The sequence below is a fragment of the Convolutriloba macropyga genome, chromosome 6, assembly GCF_964194025.1.
Source record: "Convolutriloba macropyga chromosome 6, txConMacr16.3, whole genome shotgun sequence".
In the NCBI taxonomy this organism is placed as follows: domain Eukaryota; kingdom Metazoa; phylum Xenacoelomorpha; order Acoela; family Convolutidae; genus Convolutriloba; species Convolutriloba macropyga.
The window spans coordinates 49,335,894-49,357,489 of record NC_134473.1 but is presented as its reverse complement, the minus strand read 5'-3'; the positions used below and the strand labels follow the sequence as shown (position 1 = coordinate 49,357,489).

Below are 21,596 nucleotides of genomic sequence, written 5' to 3'. Positions count from 1 at the left end.
GAGAAAGTAGAGCTGGAAAAAATCTGAAGGAATTGTTTTGGTTCGATGTGCAAGGAGAACATGAACTGGATCGCTATAATTTTTTGTTAACCAAAATAAAATCCGGTTCTTCGATCAATCTCGGAACTGAAATAATATTTAAAAATAGCCCGATGTTTTATTTAATGTTTATCGCGACTATATTTTTATTTGGTTTATCTTATGCTTGTAATAGAATTCCTGTGATAAATGTTTTGCCTTAGACGTTCTGAAATAAAGACCTGACTTGATGTAAGTGAACGCTTCGGAAGTTATTTTCCAAAGTGAAGTGACTTTTTTGCAGTTTTAGTTGACTTTTCTATGAAGTTTTTCTGTATATGTTGCTTTCATGCTTTTTTTCTCTCACGTAGTTAGCCGTAGATGCAATGTGTGGTTTCATCATGTCCGCATTTTTCAAATTTTTACTTCTCAATGCGTTTAAGTCATACCGAGGCTGATCCTAAAAAAGCATTTAGCTTTATTTTTAGATTCCCAGGAAAAATCTTTGGTGAGACAATAATGATATTTACATAACGTATAAATTTAACCAGTTGATTTTTTCTTTGTTTTATCATCTGGCGCTTCTTTCGTTCTACTTCTTTTCATGCTGCAAAGCCCAATAGAGTGGTTTTGTTACGCTCGTCAGCTACTTTTATATACGTTGTCATTTTTCTTACTCGTTGTCACTGAGTTTTGGCTGAATTGCGTCAAGTTTTTAAATCATAAATGACACGCTCTCTTTTAAATGACTGTTTAAGATCAGTTCAGGTTACTCTAAATGCAGTCAAGGTCATAAATGACAATTGTTCAATGGAGTATTGTAAAATTAAGGCTTCGGAAATATATTTTTTTTGCTAATTTTTCTAATGCATTGTTAATGTTTTTCTAATAATAAGTTTAAAATGCATTGCTTTGCCGGGCATTCTGTTCTACAATTTAGTCTAATTTCTTTCTCCCTTCCTGCTCAGCTCACAAGATGCGCGCTTTTTGTGATAGTCATATAGTTGTTTTTTCTCAAACGTAGTTTTGGTAGCCCCGTACAAGGATTCGCGGAAATAGTTTCACTGGAAAAATAGTTTCACTTTTTAATGATCGAAATTGGGCAAGTAATTAAATTGGGCTCCGACTATTTTCATGCAGTTATGTCAATTTGTTTGTCTTGCAGTGGGTGTTTCAACATTTCTGTGTTTCGGATTTTGTAATTATTTTGTAATAGCCGAACATCATCAATCCAGTTCATCAGCCAGTAGTCACGATCAGCAGTCATCTGAAGCCGCGGGAGCTAAAACTCCTCCGCAAGTGGACTCCAGAGGTCACCCCAGTTCATCATCGACTGCCTCCAATGGTGCAGGTGGCGATTCGCCCTCTGCTGCCTATGGATACCCTGAGGGTCACCCTCATAGTGGAAACAGTTCATCAGACACCGATCAGAGCCAATATGCCGATGATTTGGTAAAGTTTTATGACAGGATTCATAAATATTTTGCTTTTGTGATAAAAAACATTTAATCCTTTGCAAAAAAACGTGAGTCTTTGAATTGACAAAATAGTCTTGATTGATTTTAATCTGGAAAGAGGGCAATACCAGTAGTAAAGGAAAGTGACTAGAACCTCAACGGGGGGACGGACAATTTTTGCAATGCACATCTACAACGGGGTGGGACACTTTATAGGTTGCAAAAATTGTCCCCCTCCTTTTTTGACCAAAAATGGAAAACTTTTCGGTTGATTTTAACTTTGTTCAATTTGTTTACAAGCTTGACCCAGTTTTTGTTACGACTAACTGTTTGCTGCGGGGTCTGTTTGTTTGTTTAGAACAGTGATATAAATTAAGCACTGCTATGGCTTGGACAATTTTTGGAACGCCCGTCTACTACGGGGTGGGACACTTCCAAAAATTTTATAGATTGCAAAAATTGGCCCCCCCTTTTTTTGACCGAAAATGGAAAACTTTTCGGTTGATTATAACTTTGTTCAATTTGTTTACAAGCTTGACCCAGTTTTTGTTACGACTAACTGTTTGCTGCGGGGTCTGTTTGCTGCGGGGTCTGTTTGTTTGTTTAGAACAGTGATATAAATTAAGCACTGCTATTGCTAGCATTGCAATTACATGTTTTGTTTATCATAAAAGTATTCAGATCCAGTTTTTCATATTTGAGAATTTACCGCTAATGGGCGTCGACACTTTTTTTAATTGGCAAAAATTTTTGAAAATGGGGTCGAAAAATTTTTTTGCGTTTTTTTGGCTTTAATCAATGTAAAAATGTGTCAAACATGTTTTTTGATTAAAAAAAGTTGTCGGAAAAAATTTTTCAAATTTTGAAATTTTTGGCCTATAGGAGATCAGAACTTGTAAAAATTTTTGAAAAATGGGGTCGAAAAAATTTTTTGCGTTTTTTCGGCTTTAATCAATGTGAAATTGTGCAAAGCATGTTTTTTGAGTAAAAAAAAGTTGTCGGAAAAAATTTTTTTCAAATATTGAAATTTTTTTCAAAAATTTCCAATTTTCAAAAAATTGAAAATTGAAATTTTCAAAAATTGAAAAAATCGAATTTTTGTCCTATAGGAGGACAAGAAATTTTTTGAGAAATAGGGTCCAAAATCTTTGTTGATTTTTTGTCTCTATTAGATGTGATACGGTGTTAATCATGTTTTGTGCATCAACCACACCCCAACCAACACGCCCAACCCACCAACACCCGACCACACCCCAACCAACACGCCCAACCCACCAACACCCAACCCACACGCCCAGCCAACACACACACACAAACACCCAACCAAGCTTCAACCCACACGCCAAACCCATCACTGCATATCAAGCAAAATAATTGTATATTACATAGCCACAATAATGACCTAAAAATTATTCTTTATGCAAATTTTGTGCATAAGTACTGTCATATTCTAGATTATATGAAAGTACATATGCACAAAAATATGCAAAAAGCCAAGAGGAATAACATGAACGAACCAACCTTGCAGGTGGAGATAAATTGCTTCCTTGATAACTGAAAGATATGAATATATAAACTTTTATATATCACGCTCAATCTTGTGCATCAGTTTGTGTGTTTCGCAAATAAACGTGAACACATCAGTTCTCTAATTTTTGTTTTTAAATGGCAGAGCCAATGAGATGTCATTAAGTAAAATATTTCAGCATCTTTATGCAAATTTTGTGCGTATGCACTTTCTTATACAAAATAATAACTGCAAGTTTGCACCCCATACCCTTCCTCATGAAAAATGAATAAAGCGAAGGCTTGGTTTTCAATTAGTGTCAATACATAACGAAACATAAGTCAAAATTAGAGTAATTCTTTGTTATCGTGTTTGCTAAACCTTGAGTATTTCAACGAGTTTGTATATGTTTGTCTTCCGTTATTCGTTTCCTGAGCCACTTTTGCAATTTTAGTGATTCTCTACTGTGATGATCGTAATTTTTCTGTGACAAAACCATTTCTTGTCTTGGTGTTTTTGAATACTCGGTAGCAAAATTTACTTCGAGGATGCTCGGATTTGTTTCGTTTTCGTAAGCCGCATTTCAACCTTTTTGATTTGGTTTATCGACCAACCGCTACCATGTGATGAAAAATTGGAAAACAAAAATGGAAAACTTTTCGGTTGATTTTAACTTTGTTCAATTTGTTTACAAGCTTGACCCAGTTTTTGTTACGACTAACTGTTTGCTGCGGGGTCTGTTTGTTTGTTTAGAACAGTGATATAAATTAAGCACTGCAATGGCTTGGACAATTTTTGGAACGCCCGTCTACTACGGGGTGGGACACTTCCAAAAGTTTTATAGATTGCAAAAATTGTCCCCCCTTTTTTTGACCGAAAATGGAAAACTTTTCGGTTGATTATAACTTTGCTCAATTTGTTTACAAGCTTGACCCAGTTTTTGTTACGACTAACTGTTTGCTGCGGGGTCTGTTTGCTGCGGGGTCTGTTTGCTGCGGGGTCTGTTTGTTTGTTTAGAACAGTGATATAAATTAAGCACTGCTATTGCTAGCATTGCGATTACATGTTTTGTTTATCATAAAAGTATTCAGATCCAGTTTTTCATATTTGAGAATTTACCGCTAATGGGCGTCGACACTTTTTTTAATGGGCAAAAATTTTTGAAAATGGGGTCGAAAAATTTTTTTGCGTTTTTTTGGCTTTAATCAATGTAAAAATGTGTGAAACATGTTTTTTGATTAAAAAAAGTTGTCGGAAAAAATTTTTCAAATTTTGAAATTTTTGGCCTATAGGAGATCAGAACTTGTGAAAATTTTTGAAAAATGGGGTCGAAAAATTTTTTTGCGTTTTTTCGGCTTTAATCAATGTGAAATTGTGTGAAGCATGTTTTTTGAGTAAAAAAAAGTTGTCGGAAAAATTTTTTTCAAATATTGAATTTTTTTTCAAAAATTTCAATTTTCAAAAAATTGAAAATTGAAATTTTCAAAAATTGAAAAAATCGAATTTTTGTCCTATAGGAGGACAAGAAATTTTTTGAGAAATAGGGTCCAAAATCTTTGTTGATTTTTTGTCTCTATTAGATGTGATACGGTGTTAATCATGTTTTGTGCATCAACCACACCCCAACCAACACGCCCAACCCACCAACACCCGACCACACCCCAACCAACACGCCCAACCCACCAACACCCAACCCACACGCCCAGCCAACACACACACACAAACACCCAACCAAGCTTCAACCCACACGCCAAACCCATCACTGCATATCAAGCAAAATAATTGTATATTACATAGCCACAATAATGACCTAAAAATTATTCTTTATGCAAATTTTGTGCATAAGTACTGTCATATTCTAGATTATATGAACGTACATATGCACAAAAATATGCAAAAAGCCAAGAGGAATAACATGAACGAACCAACCTTGCAGGTGGAGATAAATTGCTTCCTTGATAACTGAAAGATATGAATATATAAACTTTTATATATCACGCTCAATCTTGTGCATCAATTTGTGTGTTTCGCAAATAAACGTGAACACATCAGTTCTCTAATTTTTGTTTTTAAATGGCAGAGCCAATGAGATGTCATTAAGTAAAATATTTCAGCATCTTTATGCAAATTTTGTGCGTATGCACTTTCTTATACAAAATAATAACTGCAAGTTTGCACCCCATACCCTTCCTCATGAAAAATGAATAAAGCGAAGGCTTGGTTTTCAATTAGTGTCAATACATAACGAAACATAAGTCAAAATTAGAGTAATTCTTTGTTATCGTGTTTGCTAAACCTTGAGTATTTCAACGAGTTTGTATATGTTTGTCTTCCTTTATTCGTTTCCTGAGCCACTTTTGCAATTTTAGTGATTCTCTACTGTGATGATCGTAATTTTTCTGTGACAAAACCGTTTCTTGTCTTGGTGTTTTTGAATACTCGGTAGCAAAATTTACTTCGAGGATGCTCGGATTTGTTTCGTTTTCGTAAGCCGCATTTCAACCTTTTTGATTTGGTTTATCGACCAACCGCTACCATGTGATGAAAATTTGTTCAACGCTATTATCATTTGCTCGGTCATTTCAGAGAAACATTCGTTATTTAATCCAGGAAACTCGACGCTTTGGGCTTTCGAATTTGCAAAGATTGTTATATGTTCAACTGCAGCTTGTGAAGTTTCTTCATCCACTGGTTTTTTAAGCTCTACAGTTGCACAGAATTAACTTTTTGTGGTTGAGTTTGGGTGTTCAATCGAATGACATTGTCAATTTCGTTTTGTTTACCGCGCATGAAGCTGAGCAAATCAATATCATTATTGTCCACCGAAATGTCATATATTTTAAGAACACAACCAAAAGCCTTCTCAGTGGCAAAAATTTCACCTGATGTGTCAATTTTTGCGTCCGAGTTCCATATTGGTAAGCCATGAACTTCATTCATGTGTTGCACATAGGAAGAGTCACCAACAAAAAGTTTATTGCAATAAAGACAATATCGGGGTCTGAATGAGAGATGCTTTTCTCTCATGTGATTTTCCATTTCAATAACCCCACTTCTTTCATAACCACATTCATGGCATACAAAGGAATTATTTTCTTTGTACTGTTTATGGACTGTTTGTTTGTGACGTCTGAGACTACGCTTGTCCGAAAGTTTTTTGTTGCAAATAGTACAAGTGTCGGTACTCATTGATATTCCTTAGTTTCAAAATTAAATTGAGTTGTGATATAAAAAAAAATCCGCTAGTGCCGTCAGTCGTTTTGAGTTGTGTTTGGTCAGTAAGATGCGCAGGACATTAAAACAACGTTTAATATGTTAGAGTAAAAGTTTCTAAATTTATGTTTTAAAGCAAGCCGAAATTGAGGGAATTAAAACAAACTAATACGAGTGAATACGCAAAAGGCAAATGCAAAACTGTGTATAGCACAATTTACAATTTCCTGTTGAGTCATTCTTTTGGAAAGTGGTTTTGTTTACAATTTGTTTATTGACTCAGTTTTCTTTGCTCTACATACACAACGAAACTAAAATTGTTGCTAAGACTCTTATGTCAATAATAAAACGGTTATCATGTTTGCCAAATTATTGTTAATTAGACAAGAGATAAAGCGATAAGTTTTAGCGTCTGTTTAATCAACATAGTATTTCCGCTATTTGAAAACCTTATTGTTAAAGAAAATAGAATCTTATTGATAAATTATTGATTGCCAGATTAAAAGAATTTCCAACAAAAGTCAAATCAAATGTTTACTTGAAACAATTTGTGTTGGCTAGCAAAGTTATCGTGATGTGTATTTTAAAAGGTTTGCTGTCATTGCTTTCTCGTAATTGGTTAAAGATCATGTTCGAACTTGATCAATGAAAAGCATACATGAGAAATAATTAATTTTAAAGCGATACAAAATTAAAACAAAATTAAAACAACAGAATGTAGAGCAAGTAACAATTTTTTATAGGCGAGACAGTTTGATTACCTTCTTTGATGGAGCATAACAATTGCTTAGAGGTGGAGTCTCTTCTTCATCAGAAAAATTGTTCGACAGTAAGGGAAGCTGCTTTTCAGGCGTTTTCGTCGAACCTTTATCCGGTTGCGCTTATCCGAGAGTGTTAGATGACAGATTTTACAATCGACACTATTCATTTTCGTTAGTTCAAACTTAAACGTTTGTGGAACAAGGAAAGAAAACTAGCCAAAGGCTAAAAATTTTGGGACAATGCCTGACTTTTCAAAAGATTTTAGATATTTGAATCAGAAGCTAAAGAAAATAGTTGTGTTTGTAAAGTTAAGGCAAAAAGCAAACAAAATCGAGTATTGGGTTGTCACACATTTTCACAACTCTCTAACCCAATCAGAGTGCGCGTATTGTTTATTTACTTTTGCAACTGAAAGCTACTGCTCGGCAAACGTTTTGTTTACATTTGCAACTGAAAGCTACTTCTGAGCAAACAGTGGGCCTCTAGTCTCGCAGACCGTTGTGCCAATAACAGAGATTCAACTGTTTAACTGCTTTCCTGCTTTTTGTTTGCTCAGTGCAGGTAGGTCAGTCTGCGGGGTTATTTGTTTACCCCAGTTTTGTTTTATCACTAGTATCGCGTACTAGTATCTGCTGAAAATTGTTTACTGATTTTTTGTCATGATATGAAAATACCCAAGCTTCAGCTGGTTTTAATTCTACCCTTTTTACTTTTGTTTATTTGTTTAATACAATCTTTCATCCACTTGTTTGTTCAATGTCTGAATTTTTCTGCAACGCTTAATTCCTTCTTCCAAACACTCATGCTATGTTTGATGCTGAGATGAATCATTAGTGAAAATTAAATTAAGAACTAGTTTAAAGAAGTAAACACAAAGTTCATACGTTGAAACACAGTAATCAGCCAAAAACAAAAAGTTCAATATGTACAATGAGTTTGACGAAAGTTTGTTTTGTTTAGAGCCGAGATAACTTGATCACCTTCTTGACTGGAGCGTAACACTGATTTAACGGAGGAGTTTCCTCGATGCTAACGTCATCCGAAAAGTTATTGGAAAGTAAAGGGAGACTTTTTTCCGGAGTTTTCATGTCACTAGGCGATTGAGATTGATCGAAACTCCAAAAATCTGATATCTGCTCAACTTCTTCTAGCTGTCCTAGTTAATTTTCCCAAATTTCAATGCACTCATGATCGTAGTCTGCAAAAAGTTTTCTTGTTCGCTTTGTCAATTTTTTGACATCCTGCTTTTTTGTTTGAATGGGAGTAATACATCCATAATATCGATGAGCATATGGAGACTCTTCTTGTCTTGGTGATTTTTCTGGCGTTTTTGTAAGATGAAATAAATCGTTTTGTTTTGTGTATTCAAGTATTGGTTCAATGTATTTAACTGGAACAATAAAGCTGTTTTTTGTGTGCCATAATTGAGTCTTGTCATCAAAGCTTTCCTTCACAAGGACAATATTTTTTGAAGTTGTGACACATTCGCACAAGGGTTCTAGTACCTCGCTCACTTGTTTTTGCAATTTCTAAATATTCAGCAGCCATATTGCAGTTGATGGATAAACAATTGATGTTTTTTACTGATTTTCCGGATTTAAGCGGTAACAAAGCAAACAGTTTTTCTTTCGAAAGAAAGTTTTATAAAGACTTAACAGCAGAGTCTAAAACCAATTCTGAGAACAAGAGAAATGAAAACTTGTTTTTATATGGTATGGAACTGAATGGAAAAGCAGGATGAAAGCAAATTCTAGAACAAGGTTAAGTAACAAAAGACTTGCAGTAATGTAATAAGGAGCCAAAGAACTAAAGAATTTTCACAAAACTTATATTGAACAACAAGAGAGAACAATGGCGGAAAGATTGAAAAAATTGTTGCAGACCGATTTGTTTATTTGACTTAATCATTTCATCATTATTCCGTCATGTCTATAAATAGAATTATGTCATATTGACCTAAGTTGAATTGGGGTGCTCTCGGGAAATATAAATAGACTCGAGGAGGCGACCTAATTTATCCATTGCTAATGAAAATTTGTCAGTTTTTAAATTTCAAGGTCGGGACTTGTAAAACTGTTTTCCGCTATGGCCTTTATAATGCTTGGCCCGGCGATGTTGCATTAGTGAACGGAAATTTTTAAATTGTTTTGGACAATTGTGACATTGAATGGGTCTTGATTCAGCAGGGTATATTTTTTCCGATCTCTTGAATTTCATATTTCGTATAAACGTCATAGCTGATATAGAGGAGTATAAATTTGTTTACACGCTAGGGTGGGTGGGTTTGTTTGCTCAGCTGTTATCTTGTCTAGACATGTTGGCGTGGGGTTTGAAATTGTTTACATTCCAATAAACAGTAACTTATTAGTCATTCATCATTTCAGATTACTTTGATACAGTTTGTCTCAATATATGCAACATTATGGGTAATGTTTTGTCGAAGGATGCTGAGTACAGTGACTTTCATTTGGATCTCTCGCTCAATAAAAAACGGCTTGTTAGGGCTGCTGTTAAGAATTATCATACCACTGGCACCTAATTATCCTTGAAATTGTTCAAACGTGATAGTGAACAGGTCCGACTGGGATTTCAATCAAAAAATTACACTTTCGGCGCCAGAGTTTCGGTTGATATGTCAGAACATAGAAAAACTAGAACAAATGCTTGATCAACCAGTTGGCTTGATCGACTCACTTCTAAAACCGGATTCAACTGATGACTCGAAGCGTCCAGCAAAACGGGCTGTCAAAACACCGACTCAGCGCCAAAAGAAGATACCAAAAACATCTGTAATAGTCAATGAGGAATCGGAATAATTTATATTAAACCTTTTTGCTTCCTGTCATTGTTTATGCATTCATAGTTAGTTCATTAGCTTTTTCTTTTTTGTTCGTTATGGTTGAGGCAATGTATGAGAACAGTCCCGAATATTTCAAGAAATTTCAAAAACGTTTCAAGTACAATATTTGTGAGACGGAACCAAAACTTGAACACACAACAATTGAAAATTATGCATATGGTTATCATTCATCTGCAACAGTTATCGAAGGTTGTACATTTGGCTCCAATCATTATCATGTTATGTATGAATTTGGTTCGCAGGATGATAATTTATTCGATTCTCTTTATGTACCTGCGGTGATACCGTGACTCGTTAACTGTTTCAAATTACTTATTCAGCCTACGCAAAAAGACTTTGTTAAACGCGGTGCAATAATTTCACGACTACATATTGCTGTTGAGTACCTTTCAAAATCAACTTCTTCTTCAGTTACCAAGAACCAGAAACCACTTCCAGCACCGTTGAGTGAGGCAACAGCGAAATCTTTTAGTACTATTACGGCCAACAAACGTTCTTCTACAGTCCCTGATGTAACTATAAAACGATTTTGCCAGCTTATGCTAGGTGAACACTCCTCAACTCTTTATCGGATAATGGATATTCTGCTTAGTGGCCATGGGAGTTTTGTGCGAGAATCCTCAAACTCTTTCATAACCTTTCAATTTTGTAAAAATTGATATTCAAATAGTGTTGTTGTTTGAAATTTAAATTAAATTTTACTTCATATGTTTTACAAAAGCTAGCAACTCTAATTCATTTACATCAGGTATAAATGGAAATTTCTCACTATAAAAATAATGAACAATGTATATGCAAAATAAACCACAAAGCTGGGAGTCTGAGGATTGCAATGGAGACTGAATGTCTCTTCTATGTTCCATGACATCCATCATTATCTCCAAGTCTTCACACTGTTGTAAACGGTTGAAAATATCCTTGCAGGTAGTCAATGGTAGAGCCAATGGATCCGCAAAATATATTATTGGGTATGCATATCGTTTAGCTAGCACTACCTAGTGGTTCCAATAGAGTTGGATCGTGATGCATTAACAATAATAAATGTGTTGGTCTGCAAGTTCAGAGGATAATTATCAGCAGCATAAACCCCTCTGAATTTGAATTTGAGGTGTTTACACTTTTTCACTTGAAGATGAATTTGATCTTCGTCCATTAGTATGTGATCATGGGAAGAGCGTTTTTAGATGCGTTTCTTGCAGAGTCAATGTAGATCGTAGAGGCTTTTTCCCCGAGAAAAAATATTTCAGCGTTATGAGCTAACGCTGCATCGAACTTGAGTTCGACAGACAATGATGAATTTGTGAGCTCTGGATGAATGAAGTCATGAGTTGCCTCTTGAGTGCTGGTCAGATCAAATACCATTATATAATGGTTTGCGAACTCACTCAGAGGTATTCCATGGCCATTTTCTACATAGGCTAATGCACTCATTGAATTGTAGTACAACCTCTTGTTGTCAGTTGTTGACATTGGAGTTCCAGCCGTGGCAAAACCATTTCGATAAATGGTTATCTCTCTTAAACCAAATTTTTGATAATGGAATGGATTAGCGGTGTTGGTACCGATGAATGCTGTACCAACGCATAATGCAACAATGACTCTTCTGATTGGCTCTTTAGTGAAAATATCCTCATGTTTCCAGCTTTGTTGGCCTGTTGTAGCCAAAAATGTTTTGGTAATTACTTCATTGTATCGGTAAATTGCCGGAGTTTTCAATAATGTCTTCTCAATTGCACCTACAACATTATCTGATACCGTCATTTTCCTGACAAATACATTAGCCTCATCTATTTTAACCTTGTAGAGTTTCGCGGGGTCCTCACTAATGACGGCAAAGTCATCTTGAGATCTTCTCATTGAAATGCGTAAGGTAACTCCACTAACCAAATGTTTCTCACATGAAAAGAAATCAACCGCCAACTTTCCATATAACGTTATGCGTGCGGATTGTCGCACTGTTCTTTTTCTTATATCTGATATTGCTGTTGGAATAGTGCCCGGGTTTTCCTCATACTCGTAACCCTGACATTTTAGCCAGGTTTTCTTTGCGTCTGTACCGTGAGAGAATTCAGTTTCTATGAAACTTTTGTGTGCATAGTGTCCATTAGCTGTTGAAATTTTGATACCATTTGCAGAAACAGTAAAGTCGGCGAAAAGTGAATGAAGGATATTATTAGCAAAATATGGAAGATCACTGGCATTAGCATCACCAGCTGTGTAGCGCAAATCCGTTCCATCTGTTTGAAGTATTCGACACTTGATCTCCAGGTAAATTTTTTGCAAGTCAATAAAATTGTTGCGATCACCAACAACTTCAAACTCCAATGATGATCCTGAGGGCGAATAAAGCGGTCCTGTTTTTTGCTCGAATGATTGATCAAATGTTACCAGCAAAGGTGGTTTTTCAAATAAGTCTAGAGAACTGTGAGTAGCTTCAGATGGTATTACAATATTAGTTCGCATTTTTCACTCGCGAGAAAAAATCCAGACGACTCCTTTTTGGACGGGGTTTTTGAGAAATGATTCTTCTGGTTGAGATTTTTCGTTTTTGGTTTGAGCGAGGTCTCGTGTATTGTCGTCTTTTTCGTCTAATTATTTTACGACCTGATGCAATACGTGATTGAAGTGATCCACCTATTTGTTTGCGAGCTGTTTTGGCTACTGTACTTTTCAGTGCTTGTTTTGCTGACTTTCTTTTGGTTGCAACTTCTACTAACTCTGGTGCTCCCTGAACCAATAAATCACGACCAATCTTTTTCACTGCGGGCCAGAGAAATTTGCGTGCTAATGGCAGAGCAACTCTTCCAATACCTGCAGCAAGCGCTCCAAAACCACTGCCTCTTTGTCTGTAGTGTCCGGAAAAATGCGGCATTGATTGAGATGCTTGATTGCTGTAGTATGTCTCCATATCGAATAATTTTTTGAAATTTTAAAATGACTATAACTTTTCCGGTTCCAGTAAAAGGAATTAGTTTTCCAGTTTCGTTTCTCAACTCTACCTGGATGTTCTGAATATTGTTTGATAATATTGGCTTGTAATCCAAATTTGTGTAAGACTTATGGTGTATGGGTGTCACTGTAATTATGCTACCGTTTCTCAAACGTCTTTCAGACTCAATGATTTTTATTACCGGAGCTCTCACATCACCAACGTTTTGATGTTCAATTATATCAATGTATACAAATATTAGCTGTGCTCCGCAAGTGATATCAACTGGAAAATCTTCAACATGTCTGTTCAAAGTGTTGCCTGCTTTTTCTGACTTGTAACCAATGTGAATAAAACCAGGATTCGAAGTATCTCTTATTCCTTTAAAACCAAGAATACTGGGGACTTCTTCATATTCAAATGACAAACCTTCGTTAGGCCCAAATTTCAAAACTAACTTTTGCGTTACAGTGTCAAAATCATAGTCAAAGTTTTTCAATTGAGCGATTCGAAAAATTTCTTCCAGAAGCTCTTCTGAACTGTTGTATATACCTTTGCGAATTCTTCGAAGTTGTCCAGTGCGGTTATGTGAAGCATCAAGTTCAGCGCCAGAACTGACATATGCAACTATTTCGGCTGAGTTTATATTGTTTATGTTTGATGGAAATGATATTGAAGCAAGGGCAACTTGCCAATCTCCATCTAACTGTAATGGTTGGGCGAGTTGATTTCGAAACTTGGCCATAGTATTATTGGTAAAAATTCCCATTGATGCATTCGATATCAAATCAATAGTAAATTCTTTATTAATACTCATGTTTAGTCTTCGACAGGAAGGACGTTCACTTGGACTAATTCTGGTTCATAAAATTTACCTTCAATTATAACGTTGTTTGCGTCTATAAGGTTGTATGTTGGTGGACTAAGGGTGGCAACCTTGAATACTGTGAAGACTTCGTCTGTGTAATTTTGTTTACAACCTTTCCTAAATGTTTCGTCTGGCTTTGCAATCCGAACCAGGTCTCCTTCTTCGTATTTTGGCTTGTACTTTTTTGTGCTAACTGCTAGGGATATTAGAAACGGTTCATGTTTTTTGAAAGTTTTATTAGGCGCAAGTTGGGTAACACGATTAACACGACTGTTTATAGTATTTACAAACTGGGGCAATTGCTTAATATAAGTCCAAGTCCAATTTTCCTCCAGGTATTTGTGAATAATGTTTTTGAGCGATCGAATATTCCTCTCAGCAAATGCCGACTTGGTTTCGTTTTCGGTTGTATATAAATGAATCTCCTCTTTCCACAAAATTTTTTGAATTCACCTTTAAACTCGGATCCCTTGTCTGTCCAAACTCTTTCTGGTTTTTTCTGTTTGATCATTTTTTTGAACGCTTCAACAGCGTCTTTTGCATATAAAGCCTTCATTGGTTGCACTCTAGAGTATCGCGATAAAATATCAACAGCCACCAGTAAATATTTGACTCCGTTGTTGTGTTGGGCAATTTTATCCATATACGCCACATCGACAGACCAGATTTCGTTTATTCTGTATGCAACAGCTTTTAGTCTCGGAAAAGTTTTCCTGAATTGTCTGTATTTTGTGTATGGGGCTTTCGACTGAAGGTATTGAACCACTTTGGATCTTGGTAAACCACTGGCTTTCTTCAAATTAGCTATGCTACCAAAAGCTGCACTACCTTTTGTGTATAATTTGTTCAATTGTTTAACGTGAGAGGAAGTAATTTGTCCACGAGCTAAACGGTTGGATTTCGTCTTTTGCATCTTCAAAGCTTCCTTCATCGTCGCCAGAAGCTTTTGATTCTTCTGTTCTCGAGACTCCTGATTCTTCGTTTTCTGGTTCATCCTCAAACAACTGTAACTTTTCGTTTAGTGATAAGGCAAGAAATTTTTTTGCGTATGTATTACAAGTTAATTGTGAACTGATATCTAGAAAGGTCAGGACTTTGTAATGTTCAAGTGAAAGCTTAGATGATGTTTGTTGTAGATCGTAAAGAAAATCTGCGACAAGAATTCCCGTGCTTGACTTATTAACCATTAGTCTTGATGTCTGATCAAGCGATAGAGATTCTGACTCTTTATTTTTTCCAATATTATGCTCGCTTTTTCAAACTTTTTTCTGTCAAGGTGTTTAATATCTCTCAAAACTCTCTCCCTGATTTCAGTTGAAATTTTTATCAATTTTGTCACCTCTAGTCTCATTCAACTCATCTTTGATATTCTCCAAAATATTATCGGTCTGCTGTTGCGTGTCTTGTTGCGTGGTAGTAGGTGCTGGTGGAGACTTGCTTCTTTGCAACAGTGATATTTGTTTTGCTTTCTCTCGGACATTTTTATTGTTGACAAGTTGAGCAATTTGAGGTTGTTCATTCGCATACATTTGACAAGGAATTAGCACAAACTCTTCAGTGTGCATTTTGCTCCAGAAAAGCAATACAAGGTAACGCAGTTTAATTAGACGAATTCCAGAATCTGATCGAAAAATTTTGATTCTCTCACTTTTTTCAACTCGCCTGTCTGCAAGTTTACGTAGTGGCTTCTCGAATTTTTTTAATTCAACTTTATTGATTGGTGTAACTCCAGAGAGTACGTTCATCACACAGTCACTCAAGAACCAAATGAAATCGCCCTGATGTAATATTTCTATTTGAGCCGTGTTCTCATTCCTCTTATTTGCCCATTGCTTGAGCATAAGCAAATGTTTCTTTTTCATTTGTAAATGTTGTAATGACTGCTTCAGGGGACGAAATGTAAAAAATAGAAGGATCCGGTCCAATTAGTTGCGACGAAAAACGTAAAACCTGACTGGTTTTTGGGTCGAGATCAATCATCAAATGTCCAAAGGGCTCCGCAGTTGCTAGTTTGTATGCTTCTTTTATCAGTTGGAGACAATTCAACTGTTTTCCAAGATAATCAATTTGTTGAATGTCACGAAGCGACTTGAATAATATTATGTGTGTTGTATTCAGATCAATGGTTCTGGACCATTTGCTTTGATGGCAGAAATTATGCTTGACGTATATAACATGTAATTTGCGATGACGTCCTGAGGTAGCTATTTTTACAAATTCTTTATCGTTGAAGATTTCTTCACATGAATCGTCATAGATAAGTAGACAATGCGATAGATTTTTTGTTATATCAAAGCCTGAGTATTTTAGAAACTCAATCCCCGGTAAAACTCGTTGCATATCTTTGAAAAGTGGTTGGAACTCTTTGTAAAAATAATAAATTTTTTCAAAGCGTGGATAAAAGGTCGAACCTTTTAGCATTCGAAATAAGAGATCTGTTTTACCACAACCACTTGGTCCTACAATAGACATGAATACCCTGTCATGTCTAAGAATAATTTTGTTCATAGTTTGGGATTAGGTAAAATGTAGACAACTAAACTCGATAAGAGAGCAATCCCAATTGATTTCTCTTCACAGCTTTCTGATAATAGAAAGAGCATAGAGAAGCAAAGAATGATCATTAAGACAATGATACTAACTTGAACAAAAAATATTACTTCGGACCTTGGTACTGTTGAATTTGAACAACAACGCCATGGGGGCCTCTCTTTGTTGTTCACATCAAATACTAAATTACTGATACCGGGGTCAGCCTCGTCTCTTTGATTCATTGGAGAAAAAAAAATCAATTGAAAAGTGAATTGAAACAAGAATGATATAAAATGTTAATTTTTTGAATTATTCACTGGGCAACTGTTTCATGTACCAGAACTCAAATAAATTGAAACCTTTAATATGACTTTTTATCTCTAGTTTATAACAAACTGTTGATGAGTCATTTTCCTCGAACGATGGTTGATTGAAAACTTTTTCAACTTCGGGGTGCTCCAAGACATATAACCGCAAATCATTCGGCATCTCATTAAGTGATAGCTCACGTTCTGGTGGTGATTTTTTCAATCTAAATTGAGAAACTTTTTTGTCCGCCCATTGCTTCCAACGTGGGATTCGCTGCTCTTTGGGGGACTGCATAGGCTTCGGGTTTGTTTTGTTCATAGCCATAATTGAACTGATTCCGATGTTCTCGAGCTCTGTTTATTTTTTACGTACAGTTGGAAGTGATAGAAATTATCTATCACGGGCAGGAAAGCCCTAAAGCTGTCTAGCTCGTCGGGAGAAAGAGTAATGGTTGCAAAATAACGTTTTGCTGCTGCGCTATAAAGCGGGTTGTAACGCGGTTGTTGTGCTGTGTTTGGCTTATTGTTGAGATAGTTCGTTCGGTTCTGTTGATCACTTGAAAAATTATTCTGTATTGGTGGAGAGGGATCCTGAACTCTGTTGAATATTACAATCGGCTGATCGTCAAGTGGAGTCAAGCAAGTGAATATCTTCAAGTTGTCTGACAGATAAGTTGTTAAGGTGGCCGTGTCTTCTCTGTGCATCACTTTGTGTCCACTGTGAAAAAATTCTTGCTTTACGTTCCGCGCAGTGATTTGATAATTGATCGTTTGTTGAACGAAAGTTTGAATGATGATAACAGGAAGGAACTTGTTCTTCTGATATTATCTCTGAGATTCGGGCACAATTTAGATCCTCCAGATTATAAACAGTTTTTTGTAAAAGCTTACTGAGGAGCTCACACTTTTCAATGCCTTTGGCAAAAAATTTTTTAGTGTGAATCGGAAACTGACACTCAGACAGATTGTTTTCAAATCACAGTAAGGTATATCACCTTCGTCCCAATCAAGACCGTGTAGGTTATTGGTCAGCCAAATAACAGTTTGTCTATCGTGTGTGGGTAAATCAGCGAATTTAAGCGGCGGTTTGAAAAATATTGTATCGTTGTAACTGGAACACAAACTGAGTTCTTTTATAATGAATCCAAGTGACTTGAGTTTGAAACCTTCGAGATCGAGGACAATAATATTTGAGGTTTTGCTGCCAAAATTTTCTAGCATTCCAACTCACGAAACAATTGTGAAAGAAAAATTTTCACTGATAGAATGAATAATATTCCTGTCAGGTGTCCAAAAAGACAATTGTTTACTGGTGAGTAACGGAAAGCGTAAACATATCCAGGGCCTTCGTTTCGGCAATCTTTTATAAATCCAGCGGCGTCATGTAATGCAGCATGAAGTCGTAGCACTTTGCTCCGTTTCAATAAAGGACCTAGTCTTGAATTATCAATTCCAATGAAACCACCATAGGGTCTAAATTTAAGTGCTATTTCTCCGTCAACTTCTGGATCTAACAAAGAACAAGCAGCTACGAAATATAATTGTCGATAAGATATGTGTGTATAATTTATGTTACCTCTCAGTGATAAAACTTTCTCATGAATGAGCTTGATGTCTTTTGTTCCTATTGTGTTCATTATTTACTGTTTACTGAACGTGAGCGTTTAGAGTTTTTGTTTATAAATCTTTCAATTCTGATTGGTTGTCAACTTGAACAATAAATCAAGCACTGCGATTGGTCGATTTATTTTGGAAAGTTTTGTGACCCTGAACAAGTTTGGGCATGATCTGATGACTCTCCAATTGATATATCATTAATGATTTTATACATCTACTAACAGGTTCGTTGTCTTACTGTTGTTTTCACCAATTTATGTATGCATTTATGGACATAAGTGATTATGACCATAATTGTGTACATACTTAGGTAAAAACTTGTTTTCTTGTACAACTCTGGGTTTTTTATCATTGTGTATGTATGTATGTATGTATGTATGTATGTATGTATGTATGTATGTATGTATGTATGTATGTATATGTATGTATGTATTTATGTATGTATGTATGTATGCATGTATGTATGTATGTATGTATGTATGTATGTATGTATCTATGTATGTATGTATGTATGTATGTATGTATGTATGTATGTATGTATGTATGTATGTATATGTGTATGCATGTTGTATATGCATATATGCAGTTTTGTATGATGTATGCAAGTTGCTATATATGAGTGTTTTATATATATATATATATATATATATATATATATATTTAAAGCAGGATGGCGCAGGGGGAGCGCGCTGGGCCCATAACCCAGAGGTCAGTAGATCAAAACTATCTCCTGCTCAATCTTTTTACGTGATTTTTTTTGTATGCATATATGTACTGGAGTTGAAATATTTTACTTGAATCGGAGGTTGTGTTTGGGTGTGGTTGGTGTAGGTGGGTGGCGCGTGTGGGTTGGACATGTGTGTTGGTGGATTGGACGTGTGTTTTCGTGGGTTGGGAATGTTGGTTGGGGTGTGGTTGGGTGTTGGTGGGTTGGGCGTGTTGGTTGGGGTTTGGTCGGGTGTTGGTGGGTTGGGCGTGTTGGTTGGGGTGTGGTTGATGCACAAAACATGATTAACACCGTATCACATCTAATAGAGACAAAAAATCAACAAAGATTTTGGACCCTATTTCTCAAAAAATTTCTTGTCCTCCTATAGAAAAAAATATTTGAAAAAAATTTTTCCGACAAAAGTTCTTGTCCTCCTATAGGACAAAAATTCGATTTCCAAAAAAATCTTTTCTGACCACTTTTATCACTCATAAAACGTGTTTCACAACTATTTGCATTGGTTCAAACCAAAAACACAAAAAAAATTTTTTTGACCCCATTTTTCAAAAATTTTTACAAGTTTTTGTCCCCCCTATAGGGCAAAAATTTCAAAATTTGAAAAATTTTTTCCGACAACTTTTTTTAATCAAAAAACATGTTTCACACATTTTTACATTGATTAAAGCCAAAAAAACGCAAAAAAATTTTTCGACCCCATTTTTCAAAAATTTTTGCAAGTGTCGACGCCCATTAGCGGTAAATTCTCAAATATGAAAAACTGGATCTGAATACTTTTATGATAAACAAAACATGTAATCGCAATGCTAGCAATAGCAGTGCTTAATTTATATCACTGTTCTAAACAAACAAACAGACCCCGCAGCAAACAGACCCCGCAGCAAACAGTTAGTCGTAACAAAAACTGGGTCAAGCTTGTAAACAAATTGAACAAAGTTATAATCAACCGAAAAGTTTTCCATTTTCGGTCAAAAAAAGGGGGGGCCAATTTTTGCAATCTATAAAATTTTTGGAAGTGTCCCACCCCGTAGTAGACGGGCGTTCCAAAAATTGTCCAAGCCATAGCAGTGCTTAATTTATATCACTGTTCTAAACAAACAAACAGACCCCGCAGCAAACAGTTAGTCGTAACAAAAACTGGGTCAAGCTTGTAAACAAATTGAACAAAGTTAAAATCAACCGAAAAGTTTTCCATTTTTGGTCAAAAAAGGAGGGGGACAATTTTTGCAACCTATAAAGTGTCCTACCCCGTTGTAGATGTGCATTGCAAAAATTGTCCGTCCCCCCCCCCCCCCGTTGAGGTTCTAGTCACTTTCCTTTACTACTAATACCTATCTTGCATCTTTTTCAACGCTGACGAATTGGTTCACCCAGTTGCTGGGCTTCTTGAATTGAAACTCTCATTATTAATTGCTCTTGACCGCAGTTCATAGCAATTATTGTAAACGTGTGTCTTTTTTATGCAAATTTTTCGCTTGGCAATTTTGCGCTTTTCTTTTAGAACATTCTTTGACTTCTCAAGTGACTTTTTGACGCTTTTGTTCATCATTTTTGAGTGATCTCTATTGCTCCGAAGTAAAGCTTGTTGCTAATATAAAATCCGTTGCAGCATAGGTACAGTAAGTGACTCGTAGCGCAGTGGGTAGTGAGGGTGGCCATGGATCGGGAGGTCATTGGTTCGAATACCGGTGGGTTTTTTTGCACCCATAAAGAAGAATTGATCTATGCTAAAGACCATGAATTTTGCCTCACCGGTCGTTCAAGAGCAATTCTTCCGACATTTGTCGGTTTATGTGTACAGATTAAGTTGTGGTTAGCTCGCGACTGGAAGCTACATTTCACTGCAAAAATTGAGATTGATTATGCATTAGTTTACTTTGACAGGACGCCGAGGGCTTTTCGCTGAAGCCGAACAAGATAGTTTGCCATATTCTGGAGTGTGACAAGGCCCAACTGATTGCACAGAGCATCGGCCAGTCATTCCACCTTGCCTACCTGGACTTCCTCAAGGTCAGGAGCTCTTTGAACACCGTTGTCTCACCTTTTGGCTTTTTATATGAATTTGTTTTGAATTAGTTTGAGTCACGATGTGGATCAGTTTGAGCAGTTTAACATGCCTGTCGTGTTAATCAGCGTTTCTAAGAATTGCATTTTATTTCGTTGTGAAAAAACAAGAGGAAGATCAAAGGAAATATGAAATAGTTACACTATTTTCTCAGGAATAATGATATGGACACATTATTTTTGTTAGTAGATTATATTAGTAGATAAAATAATCTAATCGATAACAAATATCGACCATAACTGATTCACATCGCAAATTTCAGAAGTACCATAGAATTTACATATGTAGTGTTTAAAAATTTACTCGTTTGGTTGTTGTACGTCTCTGTGAGAATGTACGACTGTTTAGGAGAATGGTATCGAAGATGAGTCATCTTTGGAGCTAGAATACTTGGATGTCCTCAACTCACAGGAACTCAAGGGCGAGGATCTGATGCTGTTTGCCAACAAAGAGGCCTCTAAAGATGTCACCATCTTTAAGCAAAAGGGAGAAATCACAGGTGCTCATAATTCATTCATTGGAGTAACTTGTTAGTGCTAGTCAAGGTGTAAGAATCTTCATTATTGCATTAGCTAGCAAACCTTGGCAACCAAATTCCTCTTTTAAAGGCTCGATCAAGCTATCGGGCTCTTAACAATTGTGGCGATTGAGACTAGATTCAAGCCTCCCGCGAAATGAGGCTAGAATTTTACCAATTTCCTCTCCGTCACCCAAGATTATTTAATTATCCAAC

The 21,596-nt window shown here is 36.1% G+C and overlaps 1 protein-coding gene across 2 annotated transcripts in view; it reads left to right on the top strand.

Annotated features, from left to right (window-relative positions):
• Positions 1 to 21,596, top strand: part of LOC142341728 (uncharacterized) — a 112,261-nt gene that overhangs the window by 79,229 nt on the left and 11,436 nt on the right. For both annotated transcript variants that reach the window (XM_075392896.1, XM_075392895.1), the window contains exons 6-8: positions 1,235 to 1,470; positions 20,683 to 20,808; positions 21,212 to 21,362. In XM_075392896.1, the coding sequence (XP_075249011.1) occupies positions 1,235 to 1,470; positions 20,683 to 20,808; positions 21,212 to 21,362 (513 nt within the window). The remainder of the gene's footprint in view (positions 1 to 1,234; positions 1,471 to 20,682; positions 20,809 to 21,211; positions 21,363 to 21,596) is intronic.